The sequence below is a fragment of the Canis lupus genome, chromosome 3 (assembly GCF_011100685.1).
Source record: "Canis lupus familiaris isolate Mischka breed German Shepherd chromosome 3, alternate assembly UU_Cfam_GSD_1.0, whole genome shotgun sequence".
NCBI classification, from domain to species: Eukaryota; Metazoa; Chordata; class Mammalia; order Carnivora; family Canidae; genus Canis; species Canis lupus.
This window is the reverse complement of record NC_049224.1, coordinates 36,614,887-36,632,899: the sequence shown is the minus strand read 5'-3', so window position 1 is coordinate 36,632,899 and position 18,013 is coordinate 36,614,887. Positions and strand designations below refer to the sequence as shown.

The 18,013-nt window shown below is 39.1% G+C and overlaps 1 protein-coding gene across 1 annotated transcript; it reads right to left on the bottom strand.

The window, feature by feature from the left end:
• Positions 1–13,408: 13,408 nt before the first annotated feature.
• On the bottom strand, positions 13,409–15,092 carry NDN (necdin, MAGE family member). Its single transcript, XM_038532087.1, is given in 2 exon segments — positions 13,409–14,420; positions 14,422–15,092. Coding segments are annotated over 2 exon segments (978 nt in total). The 5' UTR covers positions 14,968–15,092; the 3' UTR covers positions 13,409–13,988.
• Positions 15,093–18,013: the final 2,921 nt, after the last annotated feature.

Below are 18,013 nucleotides of genomic sequence, written 5' to 3'. Positions count from 1 at the left end.
CAAACTAGAAACATGAAAGTCAGTACTCATTCTTGTAGTTTCCTTACCAACCCATTCTCCATTCCTCAATTAAGTTCAAAATATACACACACCATCTTTTTATACAACATCCTCATCTTTTGACAGACTCCAATATTGATCCTTTCCTTCTCAATTCATTCTGAATATAATAGCTAATGTAATATTTTAAAAGCATAATGCCAATCAAACCAGTCTCAAACTTATTAGTGATTTCTGTTTACTCTTTAATACAATTTGATTGCTTATCATTACGTAAAAAGGCTAACCTGATGCTCCACTTCCTAATTACATGTATTTATTTTTAATCCCCCAGAATTAATATGCATTACCATTATTAGCATGATTTATTAATTCAATAACAATGCTGAGTTAAAAATAATAAGCCGATTTCAATATACTTTTTCTGAGATAACTGAAAACAAACAACTTGGTGCAAGCTTCAGGGCAAAAATATATAGTCCTATTACCATGGCAGTTGCCAAGATCTAAGTGAAGTTCTAATCTCTGTGTTCTGATTACCTAGGGCTGAAGTAAATTCCCATACCTCATATAAGCACTATATAGAAAGGATACAGGATTACTCTGCGGGCCATGACCTAATCTGCTTCCACCAGTATTACACAATACAAAGCACACAATGGGAAAAAAAAACGCCTCGAATTTACATCAGTTAGAGATGTTTTGAGCTGCATGAAGCAAAACAAACAAACAAAAAACCCCCAAAACCTGAAAACTGCAAAGCCATAGCTTATAGAAATAGGGGTTTATTATACACTCCAAGAAATAAGTGGTCTCAAAAATGAAAAATATAACTACTATAAGATCCAACAATTCCACTTGAGAGCAAAGAAAATGAAGATAATCAAAAAAGTATCTGCACTTCCATGTTTATTTCAGCATTATTCACATTACCAAAGAAATGGAAACAACCCAAGTGTCCATCAATGGGTGAATGAATAAATAGAGAGAGAGAGAGAGAGAGAGAGAGAGAGAGAGAGAGAGATTATTCAGCAATTAGAAAGGGAATCCTGACATTTACAGCAATATGGATGAAACCTAAGGTCATTATGCTAAGTGGAATAATCAGACAAAGAAAGACAAATATTCTATGATATGACTTATAGGTGGAAAAAAGCTAAACTCATAGAAATGGAAAGCAGAATGGTGGTTTTACCAGAGGCTGGAACAGGTGTGGGGAATCATGGAGAGATGTTAGTCAACTTTACAAACTTCCAGTTATAAGGTAGATAAGTTTTGGGATATAATGTAATATGGTGATTATAGTTAATAATACTTGAAAGTTGCTGAGACAGTAAAGCTGGGAAAAATACAAAGATAAATAGGTGGCTGTTGTTATTTGTTTAGTGGTCTGAAGACGTCAGACTACACATATCTGTGATTTTTTTAGCTCTTTTTCATACTTGTCATTAAAGAAGCTGTAATAGAGCTCAATATTCTTTGTGTTCTTAGAAGGAGTGGTAAAAGAATATAGGAATGGAAAGCACAAGTAAGTTTATCCTTACATATCTTAACTGGAACATAACTGAAAGGCTGTAAAATAAAATAGTTTGTGCTGCCTCAGTTATGCAGACAGACTGGAAAAGAGTGTTGAATGTTGCATATTGGTCAGGTCATCATATTATAATGCTATGTCTTCTGGCAAAGGCAATCATAAAACTAACATAATTAACTCTGGGATTTCATATATGTTGTATTTCTGGCTGGGATCATGTTCTCACTGCTCTTTTTAGAGCTTTCCTAATCCTTCAAGTATCAGCTTACATTTCACCTGGTCAGAAAAGTCATTCCTGACCACTTTATTTTAGCCAATATCCTCCACCATTCTTCATCACTCTAAATAAGTGATTTGTTTCATTATCTTATCCTAATAGAATTTGTATTTAATGGTTCATTTGATTGTTTACCTTCACATTGCACTCTCAGCACTATGTGTTTATCAGTGAACTCCTGGATGCCAGGGCTATTTTTGTCTAATTCATTAATATATACCCAGTGCTCAATACAATATGGATATATAGTTTAAACTCGGAAGTCTCTATTAAGCAAATATATAAGCAAATGAATTTATTGAAGAGACCATTGAATATTCCATTTTTTTCCATTGAATATTCTTTCATGCTTTGTCAAAATTAGTTTATCATATAGTTGTCGGTCCTTTTCTGGGTTTTCTATTCTGTTCGATGGATCTACGTGTCTGTTTTTGTGCCAGTACCATACTGTATTGATGACTACAGCTTTGTATGTAGTTGAAGTCTGGAATTGTGATGCCTCCAATTTTGTTTTTATTTTTTTTCTTTTTCAAGATTGCTTTGGCTATTCGGGAGCTTTTGTGGTTCCATACAAATTTTAGTTTTATATGTTCTAGCTCTGTGAAAAATGTTGATGGTATTTTGATAGGGAAATGTGTAGATTGCTTTGGCTAGTATGGACATTTTAACAATGTTTGTTCTTCAATCCATGAGCATGAAATGCTTTTCCATTTCTTTGTGCCCTCTTTAATTTCTTTCATAAGTGTTCTATAGCAGTATCAGCAACAACAGCTGAACTATGGAAAAAGCCCAGATGTCCATCAATTGATAAATGGATAAAGAACAAGTATTGTTTACCTAGTATATTGCGTATATATGTACACAACAGAATATTACTCAGCCATCAAAAAGAATGAAATCTTGTCATTCACACGACATGGTTGGAGCTAGAATGTATTATGCTAAGTGATATGTCAGTCAGAGGAAGACAGATACCATATGATTTAACTCATATGTGGAATTTAAGAAACAAGAGATGAATATATGAGAGTGGGGAAAAATAAAAAAGAGAGAGAAAAAAAACAAACCATAAGAGACTCTTAAAGATAGAGAACAAATTGAGGGTTGACAGAGGGAGGTGTGTGGGGGGATGGGCTAGATGAGTGAGGGGTATTAAGGAGGGAACTTGTTATGATGAGCACTGGGTGTTGTATGTAAGTGATCAATCAATCACTGAATTGTACTCCAGAAACCAACATTGCATTATGTTAACTAACTAGAATTTATTTTTTATTTTTTTATGGGGCTTTGTTGTTTTGTTGTTTTTTTATAATAAATTTATTTTTTATTGGTGTTCAATTTACCACATACAGAATAACACCCAGTGCTCATTCCGTCACGTGCCCCCCTCAGTGCCCATCACCCACTCACCCCCACCACCCGCCCTACTCCCCTTCCACCACCCCTAGTTCGTTTCCCAGAGCTAGGAGTCTTTATGTTCTGTCTCCCTTTCTGATATTTCCCACACATTTCTTGTCCCTTCCCTTATATTCCTTTTCACTATTATTTATATCCCCCAAATAAATGAGAACATATAATGTTTGTCCTTCTCCGATTGACTTACTTCACTCAGCATAATACCCTCCAGTTCAATCCACGTTGAAGCAAATGGTGGGTATTTGTCATTTCTAATGGCATTATGTTAACTAACTAGAATTTAAAGTTAAAAACTTAAAATAAAAACAAAAAAAATTAAAAGCAAAAAAAAAACATTAAAATAAAATGAATTTATACATCAAATAACAAAAGTCGGGGCACCTGGGTGGCTCGGTTAGTTAAGTGGCTGACTTTGGTTCATGTAATGACATAAGGGTCCTGGGATAGAGCTCATGTTGGGCTCTGTACTCAGTGAGAAGTCGGCTTGTCCTTATCCTCCTTTCCTCTGTGCATTCTCTTTTTTTAATTTCTTTTATTGGAGTTCAATTTGCCAACATATAGCATAACACCCTGTGCTCATCCTGTCAAGTGCCCTCCTCAGTGTCCATCACCCAGTCACTCCAACCCCCCGCCCACCTCCTTTCTACCACCCCTTGTTTGTTTCCCAGAATTAGGTGTTCTGTCACCCTCACTGATATTTCTCACTCATTTTCTCTCCTATCCTCATTATTCCTTTTCACTATTTTTTATATTCTCCAAATGAATGAGACCACATAATGTTTGTCCTTCTCTAATTAACTTACTTCACTCAGCATAATACCCTCCATTTTCTCTTTTTATCTTTCTCTTACAAACAAATAAATAAAATCTTTTTAAAAATAGCAAAATGAATGAGACCCTATAATGTTTGTCCTTCTCTGATTGACTTATTTCACTCAGCATAATACCCTCCAGTTCCATCCACATCGAAGCAAATGGTGGGTATTTGTCATTTCTAATGGCTGAGTAATATTCCATTGTATACATAAACCACATCTTCTTTATCCATTCATCTTTCGATGGACACTGAGGCTCCTTCCACAGTTTGGCTATTGTGGACAACGCTGCTATAAACATCAGGGTGCAGGTGTCCTGGCGTTTCAATGCATCTGTATCTTTGGGGTAAACCCCCAGTAGTACAATTGCTGGGTCTTAGGGCAGATCTACTTTTAACTCTTTGAGGAACCTCCACACAGTTTTCCAGAGTGGCTGCACCAGTTCACATTCCCACCAACAGTGCAAGAGGGTTCCCCTTTCTCCACATCCTCTCCAACATTTATGGTTTCCTGCCTTGTTAATTTTCCCCATTCTCCCTGGTGTGAGGTGGTATCTCATTGTGGTTTTGATTTGTATTTTCCTGATGGAAAGTGATGCGGAGCATTTTCTCATGTGCATGTTGGCCATGTCTATGTCTTCCTCTGTGAGATTTCTCTTCATGTCTTTTGCTCATTTCATGATTGGATTGTTTCTTTGCTGTTGAGTTTAATAAGTTCTTTATAGATCTTGGATACTAACCCTTTATCTGATACGTCATTTGCAAATATCTTCTCCCATTCTGTAGGTTGTCTTTTAGTTTTGTTGACTGTATCCTTTGCTGTGCAAAAGCTTCTTATCTTGATGAAGTCCCAATAATTCATTTTTGCTTTTGTTTCTTTTGCCTTCGTGGATGTGTCTTGCAAGAAGTTACTGTGGCTGAGTTCAAAAAGGGTGTTGCCTGTGTTCTCCTCTAGGATTTTGATGGAATCTTGTCTCACATTTAGATCTTTCATCCATTTTGAGTTTATATGGTGCAACAGAGTGGTCTAGTTTCATTCTTCTGCATGTGGATGTCCAATTTTCCCAGCACCATTTATTGAAGAGACTGTCTTTTTAGTCTTTCCTCCTTTGTCGAATATTAGTTGACCATAAATTTGAGGGTTCACTTCTGGACTCTCTATTCTGTTCCACTGATCTATATGTCTGTTTTTGTGCCAGTACCACACTGTCTTGATGACCACAGCTTTGTAGTACAACCTGAAATACATCTGGCATTCTGATGCCCCCAGCTATGGTTTTCTTTTTTAAAATTCCCCTGGTTATTTGGGGTCTTTTCTGATTCCACACAAATCTTAAAATAATTTGTTCCAACTCTCTGAAGAAAGTCCATGGTATTTTGATAGGGATTGCATTAAACATGTAAATTGCCCTGGGTAATATTGACATTTGCACAATATTAATTCTTCCAATCCATGAGCATGGAATATTTCTCCATCTCTTTGTGTCTTCCTCAATTTCTTTCAGAAGTGTTCTATAGTTTTTAGGGTATAGATCCTTTACCTCTTTGGTTAGGTTTATTCCTAGGTATCTTATGCTTTTGGAAGGACAAACATTATATGGTCTCGTTCATTTGGGGAATATAAAAAATAGTGAAAGGGAATAAAGGGGAAAGGAGAAAAAATAAGTGGGAAATATCAGAAAGGGAGACAGAACATGATAGACTCCTAACTCTGGGAAACTAACTGGGGTGGTGGAAGGGGAGGTGGGCGGGGGGGTGAGGGTGACTGGGTGATGGGCACTGAGGTGGGCACTTGATGGGATGAGCACTGGGTGTTATTCTGTATGTTGACAAATTGAACACCCATAAAAAATAAATTTATTTTAAAAATAATAAAAATAAATAAATAAATAAAATAAAAATAGCAAAAGCTGTATGTATATATGCATGTACATATAACAGGTCACCCCTAAAAGAATACCTGGAACTCTTTAGTGTGGGGAAATGCATCACATAGTTTAGGACTCCAAAGTGCTTAGTAGGTGAAACCAAAAATATTGAGGCATACTAAGAGATGAGGAGAGATATTTGACTCCTGATTAGCAATTGGAAAAAGAAAAGAAGATGCATACTCAAAAGAAAGCATCTTTCAGCATAGTTCCTCCTCAAATTGTTGGGTCTTTGTATGATGGAAGTTACTCCTGTCTTTGAGGACTTTGCTATCTCCAGTGTGGCATTCTTCTTCTCTTTATCTAATATTCTAGATTCTAGAAAATAAGTTATTAAACTTTCTTACCATCTCCTTTTTAATGGATTTTCAGTAACTTTTTAAAGTCTTACTTGTGTGTGTGTATGTGTGTGTGTGTTACATACCAACTCCCTGGTCACAAACAAACTGTCCCTCCTCCCATACTACCCTTCCCGCACCACATTCATGTGGCTAATTCCTTCTCTTTCTATAGATGTAAATTTATGTGTCACCTGTCTGGGAAGGTTTGAGTCGGGTGCACCTGTTTGGGCCTCTTTAGCCTCCATACTTCTATTACAGTGGCATTCACTGCACTGAAGTGTAATTCCCATGATTCATCTGTTCCTTTCAATAGACTGAATGCTCTGAGAGCACACTTCAACGTCTAGTCTGCTCACTATTGCATCCCAAACTCCTAGCACAGCAACTGCAACATATTAGGGGCCCAATATATATTCCAAATTAATGTGTAAAATAAAAAATATTTATTTATGCAACTATGGCAGGGCATAAGAATGCAATTTCTACTCACTCTTGATTGTATACAATATTGACTTCTATTATATCTGATCAATTATCTTCTTAATGTACTGTTATATCCTATTGGCTAGTATCTTGTTGAGAATTTTGCATCCATGTTCATCAGAGATACTGGTCTATAATTCTCCTTTTTGGTGAGGTCTTTGTCTGGTTTTGGAATTAAGGTGATGCTGGCCTCATAGAACAAGTTTGGAAGTACTTCCATCCCCTTCTATCTTTCCGAACAGCTTTATTAGAATAGGTATGGTTTCTTCTTTAAACGTTTGATAGAATTCCCCAGGGAAGCCATCTGACCCTGGACTTTTGTGTCTTGGGAGGTTTTTGATGACTGCTTCAATTTTGATGACTGCTTCCTGGTCATTGGCCTGTTCAGGTTTTCTATTTCTTCCTGTTCCAGTTTTGGTAATTTGTTCCTCAAAGAGTTAAAATAGAGCTACCCTATGACCCAGCAATTGCACTGATGGGGATTTACCCCAAAGATATAGATCCAGTGAAAGACTGAGGCACCTGCACCCCAATGTTTATAGCAGCAATGTCTACAATAGCCAAATTGTGGAAGGAGTCTCAGTGTCCATCGAAAGATAAATCGATAAAGAAGATGTGGTTTATGTATACAACGGAATATTACTCAGCCATTAGAAACGACAAATACCCACCATTTGCTTCAACGTGGATGGAACTGGAGGGTATTATGCTGAATGAAATAAGTCAATTGGAGAAGGACAAAAATTATATGGTCTCATTCATTTGGGGAATATAAAAAATAGTGAAAGGGAATAAAGGGGAAAGGAGAAAAAATAAGTGGGAAATATCAGAAAGGGAGACAGAACATGAAAGACTCCTAACTCTGGGAAACGAACTAGGGTGGTGGAAGGGGAGGTGGGTGGGGGGTGGGGGTGACTGGGTGACGGGCACCGAGGGGCGCACTTGATGGGATGAGAACTGGGTGTTATTCTATATGTTGACAAATTTAACACCAATAAAAAATAAAGGTATTAAAAAAATAAAGATAAATGGATAAAGAAGATGTAGTCCATATATACAATGGAATATTACCCAGCCATTAGAAAGGACGAATACCCATCAGTTGTTTCAACTTGGATAGAACTGGAGGGTATTATGCTGAGTGAAGTAAGTCAATCAAAGAAGGACAAACATTATATGGTTTCATTCATATGGGGAATATAAAAAATAGTGAAAGGGATTATAGGAAAAGGAGAGAAAATGAGTGGGAAATACCAGAGAGGATGACAAAACATGAGAGACTCCTAACTCTGGGAAACGAATAAGGAGTAGTGGAAGGGGAGGTGGGCGGGGAGATGGGGTGTGGGTGATGGGCCCTGAGGGGGGCACTTGACGGGATGAGCACTGGGTGTTATACTATATGTTGGCAAATCGAACTCCAATAAAAAAATAAAAATATATACCTGATCAATTAGCATAGAAATGGTGTCTTGATTTAAGAAGTGTGGTTGGATTCCTTTCTCTTTTCATTTTTGCACTTACTGTATGTGTTACCTTTGGAACAGTAACCTGTTTGTGTTCTTGTCTCATTTCCCTAGTAAGAAGTTATTTGTTTACTCCATTTTTTTTCTTTAAAAAATACTACTTCAAGCCTGTTAGAATGTCTATTATTTAAAAAAAAAAACATGAAATCAAGCATTGGTGAAGATGTCGAGAAAAAACAGAACACTTCTCCACTGTTGGGGGAATATAAATCAATGCAGGAGTATAGAGCTTCCTCAAAAAATTAAAAACTATCATGTGATCATGATATCATGATAATGATATATCATGATAATATCATGATATTAGAACAATCATGTGATCCAACAATTTCACTTCTGGACATTTATCCAAAGGAATCAAAATCACTACCTTGAAAATATATCTGCAATCTCATGTTCACTGCAACATTATTTGCAATAGCCAAAACATAGAAATAACCTGAATGTCCATCAGTGGATGAATAAAGAAAATTATCTATCTATGAATATCTATCTATCATCTATCTATCTATCTATCTATCTATCTATCTATCTATCATCTATCTATCAACTATCTATCTATAAAAGGAAGGAAACCCTGCCAATTGCAACATGGATGACACTTGAGGGCATTATGCTAAGTGGAATAAGTCTGAAATGGAGAAATACAAATGCCATATGATGTCACTTATAAATGGAATTTTTTTATTTTTAAAGTATCTTATTTACTTATTCATGAGAGACACACAGAGAGAGAGGCAGAGACATTGGCAGAGCTAGAAGCAGGCTCCCTGCAGGGAGTGGGATATAGGACTCAGTTCCAGGACCCCAGGACCACGCCCTGAGCCAAAGGCAGACATTCAACCACTGAGCCACCCAGGTGCCCCTGGAATATATATATGAATGTATATATATATAATATGAAATATATATATAATGATATATATATATATGAAATAATTTCTACACCTAGTATGAGGCTCTAACTTACAACCCTAAGATCAAGAGTTACATGCTTTACTGACTGAGCCAGCCGGGTACCCCATAAATGGAATTAAAAAAAAAACAACCTGAAATCATAGATACAGAGAATGAATTAATGGTTGTCAGAGATGGTGATTAGAGGTGGCGTGAGATGGGTAAGGGTAGTCAAAAGGTACATTCTTTCAGTTATAAAATTATAACTGGGGATATAACATGCAGCATGGTGAGTATAGTTAATAATACTGTATTACATATATGAAAGTTGCTAGGAGAGCAGATTTTAAAAGTTCTCATCATCATAAGTGTGGTGTCCACCTGTCACCATACAATGTATTACAATATTATTGACTATATTCCCTATGCTGTAAATATCAAGGTGAACACTGAGGAATGTATACAATTGTCCAATCACTGTGTTGTACACCTAAAACTAATATATCATTGTATGTCAACTATAGTTCAATAATAAAAATTTACAAAATAAAAAATCCCCAAAAAACTTCTCATCACAAGAAAAAAAATTGTAGCAATGTGTAGTGATGGATGTTAACTAAATGTTGTTCACCTAAAACTAATAGTATATACCAATCATATCTCAACAAAAATCAAATAAATAAAATTCTACTAGATATTGGTCCAATTTCTTAGTGTATTCAAAGAACTAACTCTTGAAATAATTCTTGTTTACATTATTTTTCTGAATAAATTTTCACTAATTTCAACTTGTCCCTATATCCTTTACTTTAGAGTATGTAATAATCCAGGAAGAGACAGAACAAATGTATTTATAAATAGCATGTACATGTTGTGTATATTGTTTAGAATGCTGCTGTAATACTCAGAGAACACGGCTGTGGTTTGAAGGCTAGGGTAGCATTCCCACTAGAGTGGTGTTCATGAGTTGATTATGTGAAGGCTCAAGGTGGAAGAGGCCATCGAAGGCTTTCCTAGCAGAGGAAATACTAAACCGCATAACATGTTTTTTTGAAACACATCTTTCCAATGTAATAATGATACTACAAATGTTGTTTTCCTTTCTCAGAATAGATCAGGTGGCACTGTATTTTTTATTAAGTTTACAAAGGCCCTTTTTGTCCTTCATGACTTTAATAAAATGAAGTTGATTACCATGAAATATGTGTGTGGTGTTTGTTTAAAAAAAAAAAAAGAAAGAAAAGAAAGAAAAGAAAGAAAAGAAAGAAAAGAAAAGAAAAAAAAAAGAAAAGAAAAGAAAAAAGAAAGTGAGATTCCAGCCAGCAGAACAGATAAAACATTTCGTGTTGTAATTAAGAACTCTTCCCCAGCCATAGCAGTCTGAGCTTCACACTCTCATCCAAGATTCATATCAAGGATTTGCAGACTCCTTTCTGTAAGTAACCTTGCCCAGCACCTATAAGGTGAGCTTTCTGGAAAATATTTGACAAGCCCTCCAACCTTTTATTTGTGCCCAGTGTAAAAATCTAAGAAAAGTATTGAATGCTCCCTTCAGGCACCCCATGCTGGGGTAGATATATTTTGGACCACATATGAATTAACACCCCTGCTTGCTAGGAAGCCTCTTTCAAGTCTGGCTACCTCAGACAGTATAGGACCTGTGCAGCCCTGCGCATGTCACTTGATGGGGTCAGCTCCTCATTTCTCATGATACAGTCTTTCTCCTTTTCCACAGATTCAGTTTTCTATGGCATGGATATTGTGCCTGCATCTGTGAGCATGGGGCAGCTTTGGAATGGTTCTTTCTTGTTCTGTCTCCCTTTCTGATATTTCCTACCCATTTCTTCTCCTTTCCTCTCTATTTCCTTTCACTATTATTTATATTCCCCAAATGAATGAGACCATATAATGTTTGTCCTTCTCCTACATGGAAGACTCCTAACTCTGGGAAGCGAACTAGGGGTGGTGGAAGGGGAGGAGGGGGGGGTGGGAGTGACTGGGTGGCGGGCACTGAGGGGGGCACTTGACGGGATGAGCACTGGGTGTTGTTCTCTATGTTGGCAAATTGAACACCAATAAAAAATAAATTTATTATTAAAAAAAAGGAATGGTTCTTTCTGTCTCTCATAGCAGAGAGAAAAGTGAATAAAAACACATGGAGTTAAGTAGGAGGTGCAGGACTGACTGCTCAGGGAGCTCTGGGTTTGATTGAACAAGTAGACAGGAGTCACAGTGCTACAAAGAGTCAGCTCACCAGTGAGGAGAGCAATAGGACATTAGAGAAAATGACCAGCATGCTGCCATGGCAGGAATGACAGCTGTGGCCTTGCTCCAGAAATGAAACATCCTTGATATCTCATTTTATTTTATTTTATTTTATTTTATTTTATTTTATTTTATTTATTATTTTATTTATTTTATATTTTATTTTAATTTTATTTTTTAAAAATATATATTATTGAAGTTCGATTTGCCAACATATAGTATATTTTATTTTTATTCATGAGAGACACAGAGAGAGAGACAGAGACACAGGCAGAGGGAGAAGCAGATTCCCCATGGGGAGCCACATGCAGGACTCAATCCCAGGATCCCAGGATCACGACCTGAGCCAAAGGCAGATGGTCAACCACGGAATCACCCAGGTGACCCAATATCCCCATCATTTTAAATTTAAGGGGGCATATTTATTTTGCTTCTACAGAGAATTTTTGGATGAGAAGTAAGTAATATTCTTTAACATTTCTAAAATAAATAGATATCTTGACTTTGGGTAAGTGGTGGCATCAAAACCAGGTCACCTCTGCCTGAATTACTGCAGAACTGCCTCTGCCATAGTAAGTCTACTAACTGAGGATGGATTTCTCTGAGCATACAAAGCTTCTTGAACATTTTTAGCCCCTGCACATACCTATTAATTTATGCCGTCAAGTGTTGGGAATCCTGTCAATACAGATGTAATTCCCTCACCCAAATACAACTCCATTTACTTCTTTAGGGGATGATGTCACACGTGTTCACTTTATTATCTGGTCTTTCTCCAGAAAGAATTCTGGCTTTGACAAAATGATCTTTTCCTATCTTCTTAAGTTTGAAGGACTTCTGGTCTTATTAAATGCCCATTTCTTGCCCCACTCCTTTGTAGGACTGAAAGCTTCATAATGAGGTTTATCTCATGATTGCCCCTCACCCCTATCCTCATTCCATTCCACCCTTGGAGGAATTGCCCAGTGGCCCATTGCAATTCAAGAACTGCTGGATCACAGATGTGCCATAGGCACCCTTCCCACCCTAAATCCACCTCCCGCCCCAAGGTATCCCCTGTGTCTTCCTCTGCATCACTTCAGAGAAGGCACCTTCACCTCAGTCTTCTAGGAAGACCACGTTTCAATTCTTGGCTTCACTGCCAAGCAGTAATATGATCTGGTTACGCCCATTAATCTCGCTGAAACCAAGTTTCTTAATGTGTACAATCAGAATAAAATTGCTTTCTCTAAGAGTAATGTGAGGATTCATCAGAAAAAAATCCCTAGCCTCTTATGTAGGACTTTATGTCTTGAGGGTAGGGAGTAGAGTACATTCTATAACATGGAATATTAGATATATGTATTTTTATATACATATAAAATATATATATATAAAAGCAGGACGTGTAGGGCAGTTGTAGGCAGGTGGGGAAAGTGTAGGCTATGGACTCATTCTGTATGAATTAAAATCCTAGCTCCTCCTCTCACTAAGCTTTATGATCTGGGGAAAGTTAGTTACATACTTTGTTCCTATATTTCCTCCATGGTGCAGATATAGTAAGTATCTGCCTCAAAGGCTGTTTTACGTATTAAAGAGAAAATACACAAAAAGGGCTTTAGCACAATGCCCCACGCTTAAATGTCCATAGTAAACAGCTAAATTTAATAAAATGTAGAAAATGTGAGAAAGGAACTTTCAATATTTACACTTGTTTCTCTGTGGTGCGATTATGAACATTTTTGCTTTGTGGTTTTTCTACTTTTCTGTATTTGTCAGTTTTGAAATGAACATGTAAGTCACATTTAAAAAACCATAAACTTCACACATTTGTAATGATGACCAGTGACTGTCCCATCCTATTCGATAAAATTATATTTGTTCATCAGGTAAAAAGTTATTCCCAACCCATCCTACTTTGTTAAAAAGATAAAGTACACTTTTCCAAAAATGATTGTATCACAATAATTTTTAATGTTTAAAGTTTACTCATGGTGGGGCTGTAATTTGTGTTTAGTAAAGTGTGCCAAGTGCCCACATCGAGACCATTTCTGTCCACATCACTGCATTCCATATGGATGTTTCCTGTGCCCATCGAGGTCCTAAAGAGAGGGGCCTTGACTTTTCCCTTGGTTAGGCCAGCTTTACTGGAGAGTCTTTCCAAACTCTCCAGAAGTAGTCTACTCTAATACACATCATCTGTTCCATATAAAAGAATAAGATGGAAAATTTCTCAATGAATTTCATAAGTTTAGCACGTCTCTGGTACAAAAAATTCAAAGGTAGCACAAAAGCGAAAGCACCAACCGAGCTTACTCATAAACAAACATGCATAAATTCTACACACTATCTAGGAGTACTGAAATGAATACAACATTGCATTAAAAGGTATAAAAGCACAGTACTGAAAACTTAAAGTTACACGTGAAATACTGCACTGTAAATCCTGAATACTCTAGTAATGTCCCACCCCCACCCCTCCACCGCCCTGGTGAGGGTCAGAAACCATTAATATCTGCCTCCAGACCTTGCTAGTCCTCGGAGACACTGCTGCGGGGGCAGTAGGCAGTGGGATCAGCCTCCCGCAGAGCTCTGGCCTCCTCCAGAGCTTCTCTGTATCGGGAAGGCCAGGCCTGGGGGTCTTTCTTAAAGACTCTGGCCAGGAACTCCATGATTTGCATCTTGGTGATTTCGCGGCTGGCACGGGAGCCCCAGAAGAACTCATACTCAGGTGGCTCTACGTGGGGCACGCGCTGGTACTTCAGGTAATTCTGTCGGACGAACTCCTCGGTGATGAGCTTCCTCACGTCTCCAAAGGTGGAGTGCTTCTTCCAGGGCCGCAGCCCCAGGATGCGCAGCACGTTCCAGACGGCGCTCTCTCTGGCGCCGCGACCCTTCACGTAGATGAGGCTCAGGATCATCAGCAGGAGGCCTGTCATGGGCATGCGGTTGCTCAGCGCCACCTCTGTCCAGCTCCTCTGGCTCAAGCGCTTTAACGAGCGAAAACTCCATCGTGTGCAGGCTAGTGAGCCTCAGGTGCAGCCCGAACACTCGTGCGAGGATGAGACTGGTGCGCCTGAGGATGCTTCTGCACCATTTCTTGTAACTGCCGATGACATCCTTCACCATGTCTGGGAACCATATGATCATTCTCTTCTGGTCCTTGACCAACACGTACCACATGAGCTCGTGCGCCTTCTGCACCAGTTGGGCCGGGGCTGGCGGCGCAGGGGCAGGCTGGGCCGCGGTCGGGGCCTGGTGGGCGCGGCCTTCCTCCGTGGCCTGCTGCAGGGCCTTTGGGTCTCCCTCTTCGCTGGACGCCTGGGGTGGAGGCGAGGCCAGAGAGCCGTCGGTCGGGCCTGAAGGACGCCTCTCCGGCCCTGCGAGGGTGGCGGCCTGAGACGCGGACGGGGAGGGCTCCCCGGGACCCCCAGGACTGCGGTGCGCCTCGGAATTGGAGGCCTCGGCTGCAGAGACGAGGTCACACACATCCTTACTTTGTTCGGACATGTCTGCGCCGTCTGACTAGGGCACGGCCTCCGCGTCCAAGAGCTCCTCGAGCCTGCGCTCCCTCCGCGGACTCCCGGAGAGGAAGTGCGCGTTGCTGCGCGCGGCGCCTTCCGCAGCAGCCTGGCGGGGCGGGGCGGCGGCGGAACTGGCCAATGCGCTTGCGCGTCCGCAAGCCGAGCGCCGGGCTCCTGCCGGCGGGGCGGGGCGGGGCGGGGCGGGGCGGGGCGGGGCGGGGCGGGGCGGGGCGGCCCCCTTAGAGGTGGTGCCGGGCCCCCGGGACTAGGACAGTGCTGACCTGCAGGCTTCCCATTTGGGCTGAGGTGGTGGTGGGGAAGAGGGGAGGAGGATGCATGAGCACTGGAGAAGGAGTAAGTTTAAGGAGAAAGATGATAACTTAACTTTCTGAGATAAGTTTCTTGAGTTTCTTAGGAAATGTTTTATTTGGGTGGATCCAGAATCAAGGTACATCTAAAAGTCCCGGAGAAAGATCTAGGCTGGTGTGTGTCTGTGTAAACTTGAGTTTCATGACAGTGAATGTGAGAATTTAAACCTAGAGAATAATCAGGAATTGCCCAACAGAAAAACTGTGAAGAGGAGGACTGAGATTGGAATCCTAAGAATTGCCAATGAAAACTGAGTCCCCGCCACATCAGACAGGTCATAAAAGGAGAAATGCTGAATTTAGGCAATACATGTGCAAACGGAACTTTCTTGGATATAATATACGAATGACATCGCTAGTGTTTTAATGGTCATTGATTTTGGTTTTCTACTTACCTTCGGTCATTTGGATTTGCTTTTAATTTTTCCATTAAGAGCTCAACTTACAAAGATTGTCATATTTATTAGCATAAACTTTTTCCCTAATCTGCCTGGCACCCTATCTTCCCTGATGACTGCTATGACTTCTGCCCCTGTGTTGTGAAAACTTCACCTTCTCCTAGGACCCCACCACACTCTCTCAACATCTGACTGATCACATGTGGCAGCCACACCCAAATCCCTTCCAAGACTTGTTTTTCTTTTTGTTTTGTTTTGTTTTGTTTTAACGTAGATCATAATTGGCAATCTTTGTCATGACCAACAACGAGATGATCCATAATTGTAGTTGTGTGTGTGTTTGTTATTGTTTTGTGATTTTTCTTTCATTATCTGTTTTAATTTTAGAAAACACTTACATATTGAACAAAAACAAAATTGACACTCCCAGAAAAGCATCTAAGAAGAGAGGAGTGGGTGTAAGAGCCTCTGGTTGCAGGCTTCCTAAGGCTGAACCAATGTGGTCCTTCTGCCCTTCCTGGGTCCCTCAAGCCAACAGCTTCTTAAATAATGCTGTCTTGAGACTGTTATGTCACTAGAGATCCAAAGCATATTTAAACTATTGCCATTTCCGGAGTCCTCTTAGTTGTATCAAACCTTTCTCATTTCTCACTTTATATTTTCTCCAGGAGATTGGCTTCAAAGTGTTTTCCGTGTTCTTTATCTATCTTTGGATTTTCATGCTTGCATTACCTTGGGCAGGACGATGCCTCCAGTAGGACTCCTTAACCTTCCACTTCACAAGGGTAGTTCCCACAGATCTTCCAGGTTTGTCTTGTTGGGCTTTTTCCCAGTTATCATTTTCTTCTGTAATTTATATATTTCTATTTTTATTATACCTTACAGAATTGTATCAGTTATATTTGTTGTTTGTATTACTTAAAAATGGCTATCAAATCAATTTACTGCCCTAATTCCTCTTAAATTAATACTTCTTTCTTGAATTTTATATCCATTACTGTTCTTCTTTTTCCTTGCATTTGGATTTTTTTTTCTATTTGGGCTATTTAGTTAATTTAAGGTATTTTTAATACTGAAAATGTTTGAGCTATTTATTTATTTATTTATTTAGCCTATTATTTAAATCTCACCTCAGCTTGGCTATAAGCCATATTTTTTGCCATGTGAGGTTATGAAAATTACATCCTCATATTTCATCATTCTAGATTTAATAGATTCATGAAGTTAAATTGCAAGCTTGAGCACAACAATTATAAAGGTATAAAAATGCTTATGTATAAAAAGTATGAAAACAATTTTAAAAATGATTATAAAAGCACAACAATTATAACATTATAGAAGTTCCTGCTGCAGTGGGATATTAGAGCTCCAGCCAGAGAGCTTCCTAGGTTTCAGTTGCTGCCTGAGTTGGAATGGACCTCTTTCTGGTAAAGTTTCCCATGGCCAACAATAGTCCCTCACCTCCACCACAGTTCACACCTCACTTTTTTTAAAAGATTTTATTTATTTATTCATGAGAGACACAGAGAGAGGCAGAGACATAGGCAGAAGAAGAAGCAGGCTCCCTGTGGGGAGTCCCATGTGGGACTTGATTCCAGGACCCCAGGATCATGACCTGAGCCAAAGGCATACTCTCAACCACTGAGCCACTCAGGTACCTCTCACATATCACTTCTGTTAGGAGGGTTGTTTAATACTGTACCAGTCCCTGTATATTGTGACCTTTATGAGAGAGTAGGCTCAGAGAGTTTAAAACATCAAAACTGATGTTCAAGTTTGAAACCATGGACAGGGGAAATGCCTAGTACTGTTCATTTTTGAATCCCAACTGTATCCTTGCTAAAGAGATAACTTTGTCTTCCCAGAGAAGAGTCTGCTGAAGGTGCTTCGTTTCCTACAAAGAAGAAAACTCATTTGGGGAAGGTAAAAAAAAAATTAAAGCTTGGGAAGGCCTTCAGGTAGAAAAGGTATACCTGCACAAGTGTCATGGAAAGGTTCAGTAGTTTGATAGCTACCCATTAAGGTAGCTTAATTAAGACATTAAGGTGTCTACCCATAAACCAGATATGCAGACCTTCAGAATATTAAGAAAAAAGGAAAGATGGCACCATGGGAATGAAGAGGAAGTGAGTACTCATGAGACATCGACAATCTTTTTAACTTAAGAATTAAGATTTGGAACTGTAGCTCCAGTGATGCCCTGAGAATGGTGAGGGTAAATTAGGCTTGGTGGGTATCTCCAGGATCAGACCTATTTGATATGGTC